At 37.6% G+C, this 17,948-nt stretch overlaps 1 protein-coding gene across 2 annotated transcripts; it reads right to left on the bottom strand.

Annotated features, from left to right (window-relative positions):
* Window positions 1–286: 286 nt before the first annotated feature.
* LOC134005952 (uncharacterized) lies at window positions 287–13,481 on the bottom strand. 2 transcript variants are annotated; one of them, XM_062444996.1, is made up of 10 exons: window positions 13,301–13,481; window positions 10,612–10,683; window positions 8,766–8,911; window positions 7,711–7,852; window positions 5,401–5,433; window positions 4,561–4,640; window positions 4,307–4,397; window positions 4,075–4,182; window positions 2,972–3,121; window positions 287–704 (listed from the first exon to the last, which is right to left on the bottom strand). In XM_062444996.1, the coding sequence occupies exons 1-10, from the start codon at window positions 13,332–13,334 to the stop codon at window positions 571–573; spliced, it is 990 nt and encodes a 329-aa protein (XP_062300980.1). In that variant the 5' UTR covers window positions 13,335–13,481; the 3' UTR covers window positions 287–570. The 2 variants fall into 2 exon arrangements, with proteins under 2 accessions (XP_062300980.1, XP_062300981.1); XM_062444997.1 differs by having other exon boundaries at window positions 590–704; window positions 2,926–3,121.
* Window positions 13,482–17,948: the final 4,467 nt, after the last annotated feature.

Below are 17,948 nucleotides of genomic sequence, written 5' to 3'. Positions count from 1 at the left end.
TAGAGAACGTACTTACAGCAACTTTGGCTCTCTAGCTGTGCTGGATTGTGTCACAGATGTACCACAGACATACAGGAAACAGCCTTTAGATAGCATATAGTTTGAGTAACAGTGCTTATAAAAAGTGCTGCGGTACTTATGGTTAAGACCAGCAAAAACTCAGGCTCCTCATTAATTATCACGAGGCTACTGCGAGTTGTAGGTTTGATTTGTGACAGTTTAGGGGTACTTGATGAAAAAGTTTGAGAAGCACTGATTTAGGGTGTAGGAGTTGCTAATGCTAAAGATGTTACTGGCTGCAAGATTCAGAACGCTGAATCATTCAGCCAGTAACATCAATTTGGGTAAAAAAAAATTATCTTATCAGACAGTTCAGTTTGACAGTAAAACACATCACAAGAAAAAAAAACCCTTAGCTAGCTTTATGTTTACAGCCTTTTTGGTTGAGATTTATACAGCGGTCATTGACAGATAATCCCTGCTAACTGGAAACAAGAGAGAAATCTTTGTGGATTTACAAAAGACACTGTAGCTGCCTCTGTGTTGATGTCGGTGTCATCAATGAAGGAACTAAGAAGAAGGGGAGAAGGAGAAAGGAGAGAAAGGGAGGACGGAGGAGGGAACTTCAGGAGAGGTGAGTAGCTGGTTGCTCCAGGCCGGGCCATCCAGGTTTATCTCAACAAATGGGTCACTGGAACAAATCGCTAACGAAAGAAGAAGAAAAAAGAAGAGGACAGTTTGAGTCTTTATATTTATATTTTAAAAAAATGTTTTATCCCAAAATACACGAAATACACTTGTTCCCCTTCTTGACTCTTTTTCTGGCAGTTTAAAAGACAAAATTGATGAAATGTTATGACTTCTTTGGCCTAACGTTAGCTTAACACAAATGACAAATGGGAGGGTACAGCTAGCACAGCTTTATCAAAGGTGCTAACAGCTCCAAAAGTGTGATATTTACATTTTAAAGAAAGATAACTTATTTTGGTCATATTTTTTCTCAGAAAAAACAATCTCATAAAAATGTTAAATAGTCTAGGTGGGTATTAGACTTGATTTGAGGTAACTGAGCATGGTATTCGGTCTATTTTTCAGCTCAAGCTCGCAAAAACTAAGTAATTTGTGTGTGAGTGTGCTATCTCTATTATGAGAATCAGATCACAACTAAAGTGTTAGAAGATATTCATTCCTTAACTGGGCCAATTAAAAAAGGTACTGGTTAGGACACCACAACTCATAAACTCATAAAATGAGTTGATTTTAACGACAAATAATATCATTTCAAGCATTAACTTCAATTTCTGACAGTTTTCTGGTTATATGAGGCCCTAGTTTAAGGTTACATTAGGTTTGATAGTGGCTCAATTACTATGGTAGTTTAAAGAACAACTATATAGACATTTTTTGCTTACTTTATTTGCTTAAAATGATGATGGTGAGTTTCACTAGCTCAAAGATTATGTTGGATTGTTTTGAGTACGCTCGTTTTGCAGTGCAACCACAGACAGTCATTTCAGAAGTCCTGTCATCACTGAGGTTGCTAGCTTTGCACATGTGGTGGGGAATGCTAATGCTCCCTTAACCATAGGTCTTGAACGCAGCCCCAGGTATGACTCCTCCTTTAACCCATCTCCTGATCACATCTAGATCATTTAAGACACCTGGTTGGCCTTGTTCTACCTTTCTTGCTCCTACTATGTGCTCTGGTCAGAGGTAGGTAGACATTTAATTGCTAGAAGTTAGATTTTCTGATGGCTAACTTTGGTTGTTGTTTGTTTAGCAACCCTGTTAGTGCGTCCTGCTCCTCTTTTTTTGGATGTACTGTGATTAGCCTACTAGATAACACATGAAATAAAATGTAAAGACTGTAGCAGTTCCCCTTTTTCAGTGGTTGGGCTAAGCTAGGCTAAACACAAAGCCAGCAAACAAATGTATTTCTCAAAATGTTATAGAGTACCTATGGAGCCTGAAAGGTGTCACAAGTAAAAACAATGATTTGTAAGTAATTTAAGAACCTGATTACTAATTTGTGCAATCTCACATGGAGAGAAACAGCAGTAACTGAAATTACAAGTGGTAAGGTAAGTGAGTGATTTGGTGTTGATGTGCCTACAAACGCTGAATTATTTTATGTAATAGTCCTCGTCCTTTTCTAACAATCTTTAATACAGTTGTAATTGTTGTTACTTCAGATGTTTCATGCTTTACTGGCCAGTTTTGGCTGCTAGTTAGCTATGCAAATGCCACATTATTACCCTAATGCAGCACAAAATAAACAGTGGAAGTTGTCAAAGCATGGAATATTTTATGCAAATTTGGGTTTAAAGGATAGATTTGACAATGTATCTGAAGCTTATATGAGGCCTCAGCAGTCTGAGTTAGTCATATCAAGTGGATATCTGCCACATTTACAGTCTTTTTAGCATCAAATTCCCTCTTTGTGTTTCCCTGTTGAGCTGTGGTGGAAGTATGGTAACAAAAAGACTTAAGTTGAGTACTAAACAGACTGTAACGTTGAAACCTGTACGTCATTTGACTCATTTGGATGGCTGAAGCTTCATATTAGCTTCAGATAAACTATTAAATACATGTATGTACAGAAGGAGGACTTTGGATTTTGTTCCCCTTCACTTTCATTGTAAGTGCATTATTAGGGGATCTTCCAATGGTCAGTATGAACAGGAGGAATGATTACAGCAAGAAAAAACTATTTAAATGTTCATTTGGAAATGGAAACCTTGTCAGCCAATCCTTTAACGCAGTTTGATTTCAGTTTGAGCTACAAGGATATGTTATCTTTGACATCCTTTATTCATATGTTAAAATGTTACCACTGTTCTGTTCATTTGTGAGCACAAATTATTCATTCAACAATGCAAATTATTAATTTAAGAGCACAAATTAAGTTTCTTTTTGTCATCACACCTGCTGGGCTCCATTGTATTGTGTATATCTATACACACTGTCTCACATGGGTTGTTGTTGTTTTCGTTTTGCTGCTCCTCCCCGACCGCATCGAAGAATACAGTGCTACTCCCCAACTCCAATGGGGTTTCAGCTGAGGGGCTGTTGTTACCGATGGACACAGTCTCCAAACCGTTGGCTTCTTGTTCCTGCAGAACTGTAGGGAGTAACAGAGGGGACCAAACGATAGAGATGGAAAGGTAAGACAATGTTTAGTTTCAGTGTGCAACAGTATTTTCAACTTGAGGACCATTTTCCTATGTTTGTCATCTCGGCCAGAGGTCCAACCATAAGTCATAATTTTTAATAGCTTGCAATCATGAACTTATGTAGGTTGCGCAACTGAACGTCTTTGTAAAAAGCTTTATGACAACTGGGTATTGTTTAAAAAATTTAAATACCAGCACCTATCCAAGTACCCTTAAAGTGATACCAATAACAATTGAGTACTTCATTCAATACCCATCATGTGAATAGAAGCATTAAAATGCCTCCACAGACGGGTTGTAGCTGCTGTGGCAGTGGGTCAATCACATGTTGCATTAAATCCAAGAACGCTTGTGTTGATTGGCTGTGAGCAAGTCCATACAAATAGTCATATTTTTGTAGCTCTCGGTGCAAAAAGGATCTATCGCAGGTATCATTTGACCGGAGACGCTTCGATACTACTTGGTATAGATTTATTTCGGTTGATACCTAAAAGGTGTTGAGTACTGATACCCAGCACTAATGACAACAATAGTAAAAAATGTTTACAACAAATCAACTGAAAATCTGCAGTAAAAAGGAAGTGAATGGCAAAACAAAGGACACACAAACTCGTGTGTGTACTCTTTCCATCTTTTCTTCCCGTTTGTAGATTTGAGGTCACTTTCTGGGCCAGCTGGACCCAATTTTTTATTTATTTTTTTCTTGTGAAGAAATTCAGTGCCACATTTAGTGATTGAGTCCATAATGACCGGTTGAAAAATAATTCTTGAATGGGATTGCGAGTGATTTGTTTGAGGCTGCATTCGTCGTTGAAATTGCACTTTGAGATACTCCCAATCTCAAGCTTTATTAATTGCTGCTTGTTTCTGTCTGTTAATATTAGACATTTGATTTTTGTACCGCTCTCTCCGCTGGACTCCTTGTCCTCCAACTGTACAGTTGTGCCGTTGGTGACTGGAGGAGGTGAATAGTCATTGTTGGTCACCAGGTCTGTAGGGCCTGTATGATCTATATTACCACACACAAACACACACATTATTACACATATCAGGATATTCTTATACATAGTCATGTTAATTCAAACGTAAACACACACACACACACACACACACACACACACAGATAAACAGACCCAAGTCATCCAGGTAGACTGGTTCAAAGGTGCCTATTGGTTCGTTGCCATGGTTGGCGGGACTCGGGCGCTGGAGGTCAAATGAATACGACTGAACAAAAAAAACAAGCAGGTCAGTGATGACAAAAATGCAACAGAAGAGCATCACTTAACTCCCTTAAATTCAAAATGTTCATATTTGCTTGTATTTTACAGTAACGCGGTACAATGAGGAGTTGTTTTAAAGGGAAATTCCTCCTGCGTCTTTCTCTTACCCTGGAGATTTTTCGGAGAAACAAGAGGATGACACACAGAATAATGATCGCCAGGACGATGAACACCAGGATCACATAACCTAAAGACAGAAACACAGAGAGAGAGAGAGAGAGAGATGTTTCAGTTTTATCAGCAGTGGTAGTAGGATATGGGGGCTCATTTGTACCACCGCATTAATCAATAGATTAACTGACAAATGTATTATCACTTAATGAATTGACCAGGGAATATAGATGTATAGAGGTTTAGAGAGGTATAGATGAATATCATTTTTATAGTTAAATGTTAGTTATACATGCATTTGCAGTAAGGAAGTATGGAGTCTTACTGGGGAAAAATTAAAACAATAATGAACTTAAATGAAACCTAAAAAATAATAATCAGGATGATGAAATAACATTCAGTAAATTTAGGTTTAATAATTTAATTAAAAATGTCATTTATATTTTATTTCATTATTTTAACCAAGGGGAAGCCACCACATTCATTTTTATCTATTTATTCATACTTTTATTATGTTTTCATATATTGTAATTCTGTCCTAGTATCTCAAAATTACAAAATCTGTATCCTAAGTACAAGGATCAGATGTCGGTAATACTGTAATTACAAGAAAAACATGTTTTCTTATGTTATATACTTATGTTATATGTTTTTCTTCATGTTTTCTTTTAGATATTTTCTTTAAATTCTAGTGCTTCCATATCATATAATTTAAAAAACAAGTGTTTGTAAAATTATATTTATAAACAATAAGAAAATAATGAAAAATGCACAACGGAATAGCTTGTTTGTCAGAATAAATCATACATATAATAATAATAATACAATATCCTTACCCCAGGACGAACTACCCCCGTCTTCAATTTTGACTAAAGACAGAGACAGGTGGTTAGCATTCAGCACAGAGAGGTTCATTAATGATATAATGATTTAATCAATGTCTCCCCCTAGTGGAGAGCAGAAGCAAAAGACACATTTTAAGTTTCCAATATCAGTCTAACTTTCAAACCTTCTTCAGGTCAAATCCAAGAGTTAAAATAGAGTAGACATAGAAAACAGATATTAATTAGAAATAAAACTCAAATGAAACCAAAAGCAGGGAAACACTCAAACAACAAAACAACAAAGAAGTGCAGACAAACAAACACTATTGTTAAAAATTAGACCTTATTTTTGTTCTTTCTTTTTAAAATAAACATCCACATTTACACTTTATTACCTCACACTACAATTCCTTAGTCCACATCTACTATATTATATATTCAAAGTGGGGTCGGGGGACTCCCAGGGGTCTTTGAGAGGGTTCCCAGGGGACCCCAGCAGAAAGGGAAATCATTTATGTTCCTTATATAAATCTATCCATAAGTAACATTAACTGCATGTATGAGTGTTTTGGTAATGATCTTCATACACTTTCTGTAACAAAACGTTGAAAAGGAACAAAATCTAATCAAATGGGAGGTCCGTGATCTAATTTGTCAGTTTAGGGGTTTGCCAAAAAGTTTGAGAACTACTGATCTATTCAATTCAAGGCCAACATAAAAATAATTTACTCAACTGTACTGAACAGAAGGATTCAAGTAAAGTTCATATGTAATGAAAAGTCATGTATGCATTTGTACTGGTGACCCATACTAGGGCTGCACGATTTGGTTGAAGTCATGTTGTGATTGCAATATATTAAACAAAATGGTATCAAAATGGTATTAAGGTAAGTTTAATTTGCACACATTAAGAAAACTGTGGTTATATTACTATTAGCCCTGTTAATTAATACTATATTGGTTATATCACCACTGTTTTCTTAATGTTATATTCCTCTAATAAATATAATAAATAGCTGATTTTCTTAAGAGAAAGCAAGTTAATACACAATGTTAAAAACGTCAAATCAATCTAACTTACCAATATCAAGGTGAAGTCTATGTCCCAAACTCTGGACCCTAATGCACTGATTAAGAATAATATCTGACTCACGTGCACATTTGTAAAATATGCAATAAAAATCGCAGTCTTTTGTCGTTATATAATTGCACAGGCTGACAATTATGATTGTGATTAGATTAATGGTGCAGCACTAACCCATACAGGATATTTGCCTGTATTTGATTCAGTCCAGGTACTTTAGAGACATTTCACAATAAACCTAACCTAAGGCACTCTTCCTCAATCTGTCCACAACATTCAATACTTGTCTGTTTTTTTCTATATCTACATTTTTGCTATCCAACAAAGATGTTGCTGATGGTGGCATGATCATTTTAAGCGGTCTATACCATCTTGTATCTTTTGTTGTGGGGGTGGGGGCTTTTTCTTCTCGGACAGTTGGTGGCAAAGAGGCTGACAGGAAATAAGGAAGGAAAGAAATGACTTTGACATGCAGTAAAAGGTCTCTTGCTCGACTCGAAACAAGTGACGATGCATGAGCTGTAACCGCTCGGCTACAAGGGCGCTCCACCAGCTTGTATCTTAACCACACATCAGACCTCATGTCTTTAACGTTTGTACAGGTTTGAGAATGACAATAAAGAAACAGTCAGGAAACAAAGAAAGAGAGAAGCTTTGACAGCGAAGGTCCTCGTCTTTACCACTAGATCATCAGTATGTCCTACAAACTGTTACATTTATTTGAAGCTTTGTTTTTAAATTTGAAAAGTTAAACAATGCACTAATGCACTAATCTCTGATGATCTTTCAATATAAAGTGCAACATTAGAAATACTTTGTTAGATAGCATATTGTCCTATAAGATTAACACATCTCAAATTTGATTATTTTACCAAAGCATAGCTTGTTTCTCCTTTCAAAATATTAAAAATGATTATTGATTTCCGTATACTATCTACATTAACTTACAGAGAGATATGAGACTAATTAAAAGGCCAAAATATTTAGAAAAAAGTCTGTTTGATATCTTTTGAATTACTAAGGTCACAGGTCACCCAAGTATCAGCTGTATGAAAAAACTCAACCTGATGATTCACCATTTATTCTTTATCTGTGTGTGTGTGTGTGTGTGGGGGGGGGGGGCAGCTAACAGCTACAGAGAATATGAGCATGTGATAGTTGTGGTTTGACACAGGAAGACAAACTGAGGTGTAGCACGCAAATATGTCTTTTGCATCCGCGCCAGTGAGATGCTTTACCTGGGGTGACGGTCGTCCACGCAGGAGCATCGTCATTATCAGTCTCGCTCACTGGCTGTTCGGTTGAGGTAGTCATAGGTGGTGATGTACCGGATCCTTCCTCTGCAGAGGAATTCCCACGTATAGCTGTTTCTTCTTCTGCCTGAAAACAACATCAGAAGGGAATAACAGCTCATCTTTTAAAGCTTCACATCATTTAGTTAAAATGCAGTTTATGAATCTGCACAGTCTTAATTAAACTGAATGACTGTGAAGGCCTCTGATTGACTGACAGCTTAAGGGAACATATCATGTATCTTATGTCTTTTCTGGAGCCTTGGTTACAAAGATGGTTGCTAAGGTTTGTCCATGTGGTGTTCATGATGTCTACCCTCATATTTCAGATATGAAAAGTTGAAATCTGTGAGATCCTACTACTATAGTTTGTTTTTATTGGTTTGGTTTCCTGGATACCTGCATGGATGCAACTTCCTGAAGCTGACCAATCAGAACAGAGACAGGCCGTTTTTAGCTCCTGTCTCTTTAAGGCCGCTCTGCCTGATGAGCCCACATCAACAGCCTTAAAGAGACATGAGCTAAAATGGCCTGTTTCAGACAGAAGCTGAACTGAGGGGCTACATAAAGAGCCAGTATAAGGAGTTTTAATTGTAAACCATGCAAAGATAGTCCAGTACAGCCCCGGGATGTGCATGATACATCCCCTTTAACTTAGAGGCTTCTCCAATGTTGCTGTTGATGCTGATTGGATAGATATCAGTCAGTAAGGTACATGTACTGTTTATGTGACCTCTGACAAAATGTAATGCATAATAATAAATTAATAGAAATAAAGGGGGCAAGTTGTATGTGAGCCAGCTTTTAATCCTCCAATAGTTGATTTTCATTGCTTAGTAGTGAGAACTGAGGACAATCATTGCCTGAGATGTTCAGTGATGAGAAAAAAAGATACTGATATTTTAATTCCTAAACATTAATTTCCAATCCTGTCATTGCTTTGTTGCACTATGAGATGTGAGAAAAACTCTTTGTGAGGCTGCAGGTACAGAGGCTGTTACCGTAGAGTTAGTTTGGTTGGTTACTGGATCTGTTGTTTCCACTAATGTATGGATATCAGGGGATTCGGAAGACGTGAAGTTGGTGAAACTATTTTCAGTTCCATTCGGCGACACTGGTAGGGTAGCAGTCGTGGAGGCAGTGGAATCTGTATCAGACAATAGACACAAAGAATCAGTCGGGAGCGTCTCCATCAGCCTTTTAAACAGCGTTAAAACGAGTCAGACACAGGATGTGGTGGCACCGCTGCCTTTGCAGAGACACTACGAAGTAACTGTGACAACAGATGCGAATGTGTGAGATGACATGACATCACACAACATATTGCACAATGCAACACAGGACAGGCTAGGCTAGGACAGGACAGTTCAGGACAGGTTAGACAAGAACAGACATTACCGTAATATACAAAGAAATCTGGCACAAAAACTATAACTTGGGCAGAAATGAGTGTGCTCAGGTAGTAAGAAGCTTGGAAAAGTAGTTTTTTAGGGGCTTTAATGACCGGCCAAAGGGGACGTCAAAGATGTCTTAAAAGAATGCATTAATCACATTTTAAATTAATATTTTAGCAAGCAATAAACACTTAAGATACATAAAAATCCCTGTTGTGCTGCAGCCGAGACTGAGGTTGTTGTTGTCACAGTAACACATCCCTCAACTGACCTAATTTTTAGACCAAATCACATCTAAAACCACCTTTGTACGTGTGATTTATTCTATGTTAGTAAAACAAATTGTAATCTTAAACTTTGCTTTATGGGCTCTGATGGAGGAAGACCTTTTTGGATTTATTATCTGGGTACTTTAATGAAACAATTTAAGAACAGTGTTGTCCTACTTCTTATTTCTGACTATGAAGATTCAGCTCTCATCTAATAGTGACACAAAAATGCCCCAAGAAATGCTACTACCCGAGGCAAAGGAAGTAAAATCTGCCTGTACAGTGGAAGCTACAGATTTATAGCTTTAGTTCCTGATGTCATATCTATGAGCGGTCTTTCACATCCCTTTCACATGAAAAACAAGACAATGAGTGTAGTCAGACCTTTTACGTTGCACTTTCTTCTATCTCACCCTGCATGTAGATACGAAGCTGCCTTCAACTAATTGGGGTTGCTGTGGTTTAAACTAGGCTTTATCTGCCAGTTCTTACCACATACTGATTGTACACCGTTGGTACTACTCTGTATAGTGTTGCAGTCAGTACACAAATAGTCAAGAGATAAACATACTTAACCGTTTGTATACACGAAATGATGCAATATCTTCGTCTTGCTAAGGAAAATCATATTGCGACTTTTGAAAGCTGCTGCAAGCAAAATGTTTTCCCAAAATTGTTATGATTACATTTTATTTCCTGATATGTTCCTGGAGCGTTTTCACTATCATCCACCATTAGGTTTAATGTTGTGCAGCTGAGTGCAGTGGCAGTACATTGAGGGAGAATAGTGGACGATATATGCTTGGAATTAGTGTCTAGTATTGATTTATGGACACAGCTTAAGAATCTACAGCTATGCTAGCAGCTCTGTAAGGCTTATGCACAGTGGTGCTTTGAGCTTAATGATAACGTCAGCATGCTAACATGCATTGGTTTGAAGGCCTAATGTTTACCTTCTTAGTTTAGTGTGTTAGCATGCTAACATTAGCACTAAACATGAAGTACAGCTGAAGCTAATGGGTATTTGATCAAAAACCACAGTCCTGAGTATAATGAAAAATTAACACAAGTTAACACACCAATTCATCCATTGGGAACCACGAACACATCCACCAGATTTACAGTCCATCTAATAGTTGACACAATGTCACATAACACAATAAAACATTAGTTTTCAAATGTACCTGCATCTTCATAGTCGGTAGCTTGGGTAACAGTTTCATCCTGTCCTCTGGAAACAGACGATACTGCTAGAACTGAGATGGAGAGAGAAAAGGAGTAATGAAATAACATTAAACAAGCTAAACTAATAAAACAATCAGTGTCCAAAACACATGCAGACGTTTCTTGTGCTCAGTCAAAATCTGTATCATGATTTCTGCTTCTTAAGGACTCACATCCCTGTAAAATGCTCCTCTTATATTATCTCAAATTATATAAATCTTAATAGTTGTGTATTCAGGTCCTTTAGTCGAGTAAAAGCACCAATACAGCAATATAAAAATACTCCATTACAAGTAAAAGTCCTACTACAGTTAAAGTAGTATTATGAGTGATGTAGTATGCAGTATTACAGTAAAAGTACTGCAGTATTATGAGTGATGTAGTATGCAGTATTACAGTAAAAGTACTGCATTATTATGAGTGATGTAGTATGCAGTATTACAGTAAAAGTACTGCAGTATTATGAGTGATGTAGTATGCAGTATTACAGTAAAAGTACTGCAGTATTATAGTGATGTAGTATGCAGTATTACAGTAAAAGTACTGCAGTATTATGAGTGATGTAGTATGCAGTATTACAGTAAAAGTACTGCAGTATTATGAGCGATGTAGTATGCAGTATTACAGTAAAGTACTGCAGTATTATGAGTGATGTAGTATGCAGTATTACAGTAAAGTAGTGGTTTGGTCCCTCTGACTGATATATTATTATTATGACATCATTAGATTATTAATAGTGAAGCATCAGTGTTAGAGCAGCATGTTACTGTTGTAGCTGCTGGAGGTGGAGCTAGTTTACACTACTTTATATACAGTTAGCTAGTTTAGTCCAGTGGTTCCCAACCTAGGGGTGGGGCCCCTCCAAAGGGTCAGCAGATAAATGTGAGAGGTGGTGAGATGATTAATGGGAGAGCAAAGAAGAAAAAACTAAGATCTGATACACAAATGTGTTTTCAGTTTTTGGACTTTTTCTCTAATCTTTGATTTTTGCTGAAATATTGGATCATTTGAACATTTATTGAAATGAAACCATGTGAGACGTTTAGAGGGAAAAAAATCACTATTTGGTGGAGCTGTTAACAACTCATAGACATCTGAAATGTGAGCCGACTACACACTGCTTTACTGGTTTCATCTTTAACAATGTGTTGTATTTTAAAAGCTTGTTATATTATCCATTGTGTCAAATCTGCATTTGAAAAGTAACTGCCCTCAAATAAATGTAGTGGAAGTATAAATACTCAAAATTGTATTTAAGTACAGTACTTGAGTTACTTTCCACCACTGCCACAGTGTGCTTTGAGAATGATTTAGGGTTTAAGTTGTCCAAATGCAGTCAAACTGACAAAAGTGAAGGAGATGTCAATCAACCACAATATAAACAACCACACAGGCCTGGAGGGAGTTCTAACATACAACATAGACACCAACACTTTATTAGAATGATTAGAATATTTATGAATCAGATTTCTGCTAACTGTGAGCTAAAGGAACATAAGTGCATCAATAAAGACAACACAACAAGCTTGTTGACGTCCATCTGATAAGCTGTTGTCTCGCTTAAGTGCAACAAGTTCTCCAATGTGTGAACAAAGCAATAGCTGGTGTGAAAATGAGAGCAGAGAAAATCAGTTAAGTACAACAGACTGATAACACATTAGAGCATGTACAAGTGCATATATTAAATATTTACTCACTTATCCCCTCTACTCTGATCTTTGACACTTGTGCTGTTGTTGCCTGTGAATTAAAGCTAATCTGTCTACCACCATCATCTGATTCAGTTCTTATTTTGATATATTATACTTACATATGTTATACGTCATATAGTCATAAATATATATCAGCAACTAAAATACTAATATATTTACACCCAGTCTCATATTTCCCATAGCTTAACAGCTCATACTTAAGAAATGAATAGATCAAGTGATTGCTTGATGCACATACAATAAGGAATATCTCCTGTATTTGGACACATTCAGTTTCACATTGAACTAAAAGAAATGTATTAATAAGGTAATACCTGCATTACTTTGGCCATTAAATGAGGCCTTGCTAACGACAGTGGTGGAAGAAGTATTGAGATATTTATTTTATATAGAAGTAACAATACTACTGTATAGAAATACTATATTACCAGTAAAAGTCCTGCATGAAACATCCTAGTAAGTAAGTAAAAGTATTAGCAGCAAATAAAGTAATGCAGGAAATGTAACTGTTCACCATTTTGCTTTATGCATATGACAGATGTCCTTAAATGACCCGTAAAAGTCATTCAAATGCATGCAAGTGTAGATTTAAAACTATATCAAGGCTTTGGACGTTTTGGTGAATAAGGAAATTGCTGTGAAAGCAGTACAAAAGATTTTAGCGTTGCATTTTGAATCGACGCGTTTAGGAGGGAAAACACGAGGCATCTGCAGGACCGACGTCAAGCAGGTGTCAAAATGGTCTGAAATGAGCCTTGCATGTTTTGAATTTGAATTGTGAGCAAATGTGAAAGTCTTGATCTGCGTTTTACTTTTCCTGCTTTTTTTTACTCATTGAAAATCGTACTCACTTTAACGTAACTATAGAAAACAAAGAAATGCAAAACCAAGTCAGAAATCAGCGTTCAGAACAGGTTTGCATTTGAGTTGAACTCACCGAGGAAGCAGAGGCGACTCCACAACTTCTTCATAGTGACCAACTGATAAACTCACTCTCTCTCGCTTTCTCTTGCTCAAATTTGGTTTCTTAAAAATGGTGTATAACCATAAGCGTGGCACTTTACTTTGTTCCCTTTTCCACGACTCTCTTCCTCTACGTCTGTTCTCACTTCTTTGCCTTTGAGCTTTCTGCTTCGTGCTTGTGCTCTCTTCCTCCCTGTGCACTCTGTTTCCTTTCAACAGCCCCCTCCCCACACCCCTCACCTCCTCTCTCTATCTGCAGCTCTCTCACTCCTGTTCTGTCTTTCTACTTTGTCTACCCACTCTTTTTTAACTTTCCCTCCCTGTCTGCTATACAGTACTGTGCATAGCTTCTTTTTTTAATCAATTAACTTCAAACAAAGTTCAGTAAACACAAGAAACCTCAAATCAATATTCAGTGTGAGCAGCTTTGTCTTAAGACAGCCGTTCTCCTCGGTAAGCATGCACAAAGTTTTTCAGGTACCTGGCAGGTTGGTTGTTCCTGCACCTTGGAGAAGTTGCCACAGTTGTTCTTCTGTGGATTTTGGCGTCTCAGCTGCTTATGCCTCATCATGTAATCCCAGACTGACTCCATGATGTTGAAATCAGAGCCAAACCATCTGCTGCAGGACTCCTTGTTCCTCTTGTTGTTGAAGATAGTTCTGTATGACTCTGGCTGGATGTTTGGGCTCATTGTCACAATGCAGAATTCATTTAGGACCAAAGAGCCTCCCCCATGGTATTGCATAATAGAACAGCCCAGTTTTTGTTTTGTTTTTGTTTTTTTTACTTTAAACATGATTTTCACAGTCATAGAAAAGGCCTTGTTTAGGGATCAAAAATGCACACAAATCCCAAAGGTGTCCCAACCGTAATTGTATAAATGCATATTTGTATAAAAGCTTCGGGAAGGAAGTGTGATGGTCTGGGGGTCTTTGGCTGGATCCAGAGTTAGTGACTGGCTTCCTGGAACAAAAGTGAGACCACAGCATCCTGCAGAGCCTCTGGTCTCCTTCTAGTTTGTTAGGGGTTCATCCAAAATCCAGGTTGTCAGAACAGCCTTAGAAGGAAAGATGGTAGGTTTCAAAACTCACGGAAAAGCCGGTTTGGAATGAACTGGACAGAAAGACGAAGGCAAAGCAACCTGCAAGTGCAACAGTGTTAGGAAGAAGTCTCCCAAAAATATTTAATTTCCACTGTAGAACAAATCTCCAATAGTTTGCTACTCTAATTTCAGCGTGCACTGGACAGTTAGTGTATGTAAATGTCAATAAAGACCACACGGGTAGCTCCCAGTCTGAAAAGTGAAGCCGATGCAAAAGATCCTAAAACCTGCATTCTCTCTCATGTCCACCAGGGGGTGACAAAGAAGTTTGTATAGAAGTCTATCAGAAAATGAGCCTTGAGGTTGATTGTTTAACCTCAGTAAACACTTTCCTAATGAGTCTGTGGTCTTAATCACTGGTTTCAAGTCTTCACCAATGCAGCGTGATGTTCATTTAGTAGATTATGGTCCCAATTAGAATAAAATAGACCTTAAGTAGGGTATGTTTTAGGGTGTGGCTACATTGTGATTGACAAGTCATTACCATGGACCCTGGGTAGCTCCTCCCTTGAGGCCTCAAAACAGAAGCCGACAAACCAATTGGTGACATCATGGTGGTTATGGATATTTACATAGATGGTGTATGATTTGGTCCAGTAGGCCCCTTTAGAGTCAATGATCATCTTAAAACCACAACACACAATAATATTTTAAATAATAGTGTTTTTGTTAATAGTGTTTTTTGGGGAAACCTTTCCTGTTTGGCTCATGGAGAAATGGTTTTCCCAGTTTGGTGTGGAGGAACTTTACTGACTGTGAACTGAAATTACGAGAAACAGACATCAATAAAGCTCTTGTGGCTAAAGAGGAACAAATCTCTGCAGCCAGACCAGACTTCTTACAAGCGAGGAGGCTGTTGAATGATCATGGTTTTGGAGGGTTTTGGCCATGTAGCGTATCGTGTTCACCTTTGCTTCTCTTAATTTTTTTTCTTCTCTTCTTGTTTGTGTTCTTGCTTCTGGTGCTCTCTTTCTCTCTCCACCCACTGCACTCTTTTTTTTCTCTTTTTTTCTTCTCTGCACTAACCTTTTACTCTCATCTCGACCCCCACTCTCTCTCTCTCTATCAGACTCTTTACCCTGCCTATCAGTCTCAGTATCAGTCAGTATTCAGGAACTGAATCAACCACAGCGCTCGCTTCAGATCCGCACAGGATGCTACAGTAGTTCAGTGTTCGGCTTTTGTACCTCATTAATGCATTCTTACGACCTATTTAGAGCTAAATGTAATTCTCACTTAGTATGCTCACCGCATGCTGTGGCTACGAATATAACTTCAAGATGTAAGTAGAAAAAATGACAAAACTTATAGGTTAGCTGTATGTTTCTGGCTGGAACTGGAAATACTCAAATTAGTGCCAAAAATAACTTTAATTTACCTTTTGAAATCAAAACTATAAACTCAGATGAAATCAAACTTAAAATCTAATTTACTATGTTTAATTTTATCTGCGTAAAAGTAGAGAAAAGTTTTCAATTCCTGTAAAGGAAGTGAACTCATCTGTATTCACAGTGACTTCAGACCTTATATAATATGTGATATTCATCTGCAAACAGTCTAAGAGCAGGAGAATATAAACTCTGCTTCTCCACTTGACCAATTTTAAGATTTTACTGTTTATAGTGTACAAATATACATTCCACAAAATATCATCACAGGAATTATAATTTAAAGTGCTGTTTAATACATGAACATGCACAAAATATAGAGAGCATAGACCACATGGAGGAGGTTGTGGTTAGCGGCAGAGGAAGAGGGTGGCTCGGAGGTGTCATCTTCTTGAGTCTTCTCCTTCTCTGAGATGTCTGTAGCAGAGAGACATCACAAGCAAACTGTTAAAATGCAACAACAGAAGTGTAAAAGATCATTTATAGAACATTTTACCAGAATACCATTATGTAGACGTTTACAAGCAGCTCAACATTTGTATTTGTAAGTCAAAATCTGAGTTGTGCTGTTCCTGACTTGTCCACATACTCAGTATTCACTCTGAACACTTGTAGATCCAAATTCTCCAAGCTGTGCATGTCTCTCATATTTTCAGATGTTTGCCATTGTGCTGCTTTTTAAACACCATGCTGTAACCTGGTTTCCCCAGCTTCATGTTTTGCTGAGTCGCTCTGACATTAATAAATGTAACTGCTTTTCAGCTATTGTGGAAGTCAATGCCACCTCCAAAAAAACCCTGGTGTTCATTTTGGAAATTATTACTCAATTAGTGACATTTGAAGACTTACAGTTGCTTTGATTACTGCTATGTGGGTGTTTGACCCACTTCTCTTTTTGGCTGTGACACTCATACTGAGTTGGACTATCATCATAATTTTGCATAAGTTTAATGTAAATTGATTTTGATATCTGCCCTGTTAGCACAATTTAGCTAAAGTATGTGGTTCTAGTAAGCTATTGTCAGCTTCAGACTGAGATGGTGGGACGTGTCTAAAGCATGAAAGGGAGCAACCCTGTTTCAAAATGGAAAAGATGGCGCCATTTTCACCACTTAAAAATGTACCTTTGTGCTGTCATTCTGCATGAAAACAACAAGTTAAAAATAGCAAGCCACACTTCCACAATAAGGTCGATCTGCTACATGTATATAAACATTTACCATAACCAGGTTACTATATATTATAGTATTAGCCTCACAACCTGGTTTCTCACACCAGAGGAGGATGAGGTTACCTGAGGAAGAGTATGGGTTGGGGTTTAATTCACCACCACCAGAGCCAGGGGGATCTTCATCATCCAATTCACTATCATCATCAACATGATCTCCCATTGATAAAATGACTGCAGCAGCTACAGAAAGACAAAGACAGAGTGACTGAAAGTCCAGGCATTAAATATACAAATCATTCCTAAGTGTTGATTGTTTTGAGGGTTGGAGAAGCATCAGGTCTGTACTGTACGTATTACCTCCAGCAACAAGCCATATTGTATACTCTGTCTGTCGGTTGTTTCTTTGTTGTTGCTTATCGTAAAAAATAACACGTGCAGCATCAACACAATTACCCACACATCCTGTTAGGGTGTCAGGTGACCTGAAAGATATGCAACAAACCGTGCTGGAATCCTCAGGATATTAGAAATATATCATTACATTTAAAAGAACAATGATTTTCTATGTTAAACAAGTTCCAAAATTTGAGGTGAAGATATATAAAAATGCTCCCTGAAAGTTAAAATGCCCACAAACAGCCATTCCATGTCGTTCCATGGGTGGTTTGTTTTGTCCACTTGCGTATTTCGGATCGGAGCTCAAAACATGTACGGATATATCTGAGAAGTTTACATTGCGAATAAAGTAGGAGAAAAATAAGTAAAATGTTTGTTTACGTAGTCTCTGGAGCTGGAGGAAGTTTCCTGAAGCTAACTAGTGGCTCACTGATAGAAGAGCCTTAAAGGACAGATACACATTTTTTAAAGTCTTTTTCTTCCTTTAATCATTCCTTAGTGTTTTTAGTTCCAAAGTTCCTCTTCTTGTTACTATACTTCCACCACAGCTCAACAGGGAAACGCT

Source organism: Scomber scombrus, chromosome 23 (genome assembly GCF_963691925.1).
Source record: "Scomber scombrus chromosome 23, fScoSco1.1, whole genome shotgun sequence".
Classification (NCBI taxonomy): Eukaryota; Metazoa; Chordata; class Actinopteri; order Scombriformes; family Scombridae; genus Scomber; species Scomber scombrus.
This window is presented reverse-complemented; position numbering and strand designations above follow the sequence as displayed.

Coding starts and splice junctions, on each gene's coding strand:
- LOC134005952 (XM_062444996.1), bottom strand. CDS start 13,334: ATGAAGAAGTTGTGGAGTCGCCTCTGCTTCCTCG. Junction 10,684..13,300: donor GAGTCGCCTCTGCTTCCTCG/GTGAGTTCAACT, acceptor TCTCCATCTCAG/TTCTAGCAGTATCGTCTGTT. Junction 705..2,971: donor CGAAAACAACAACAACCCAT/GTGAGACAGTGT, acceptor TTCTTTCGTTAG/CGATTTGTTCCAGTGACCCA.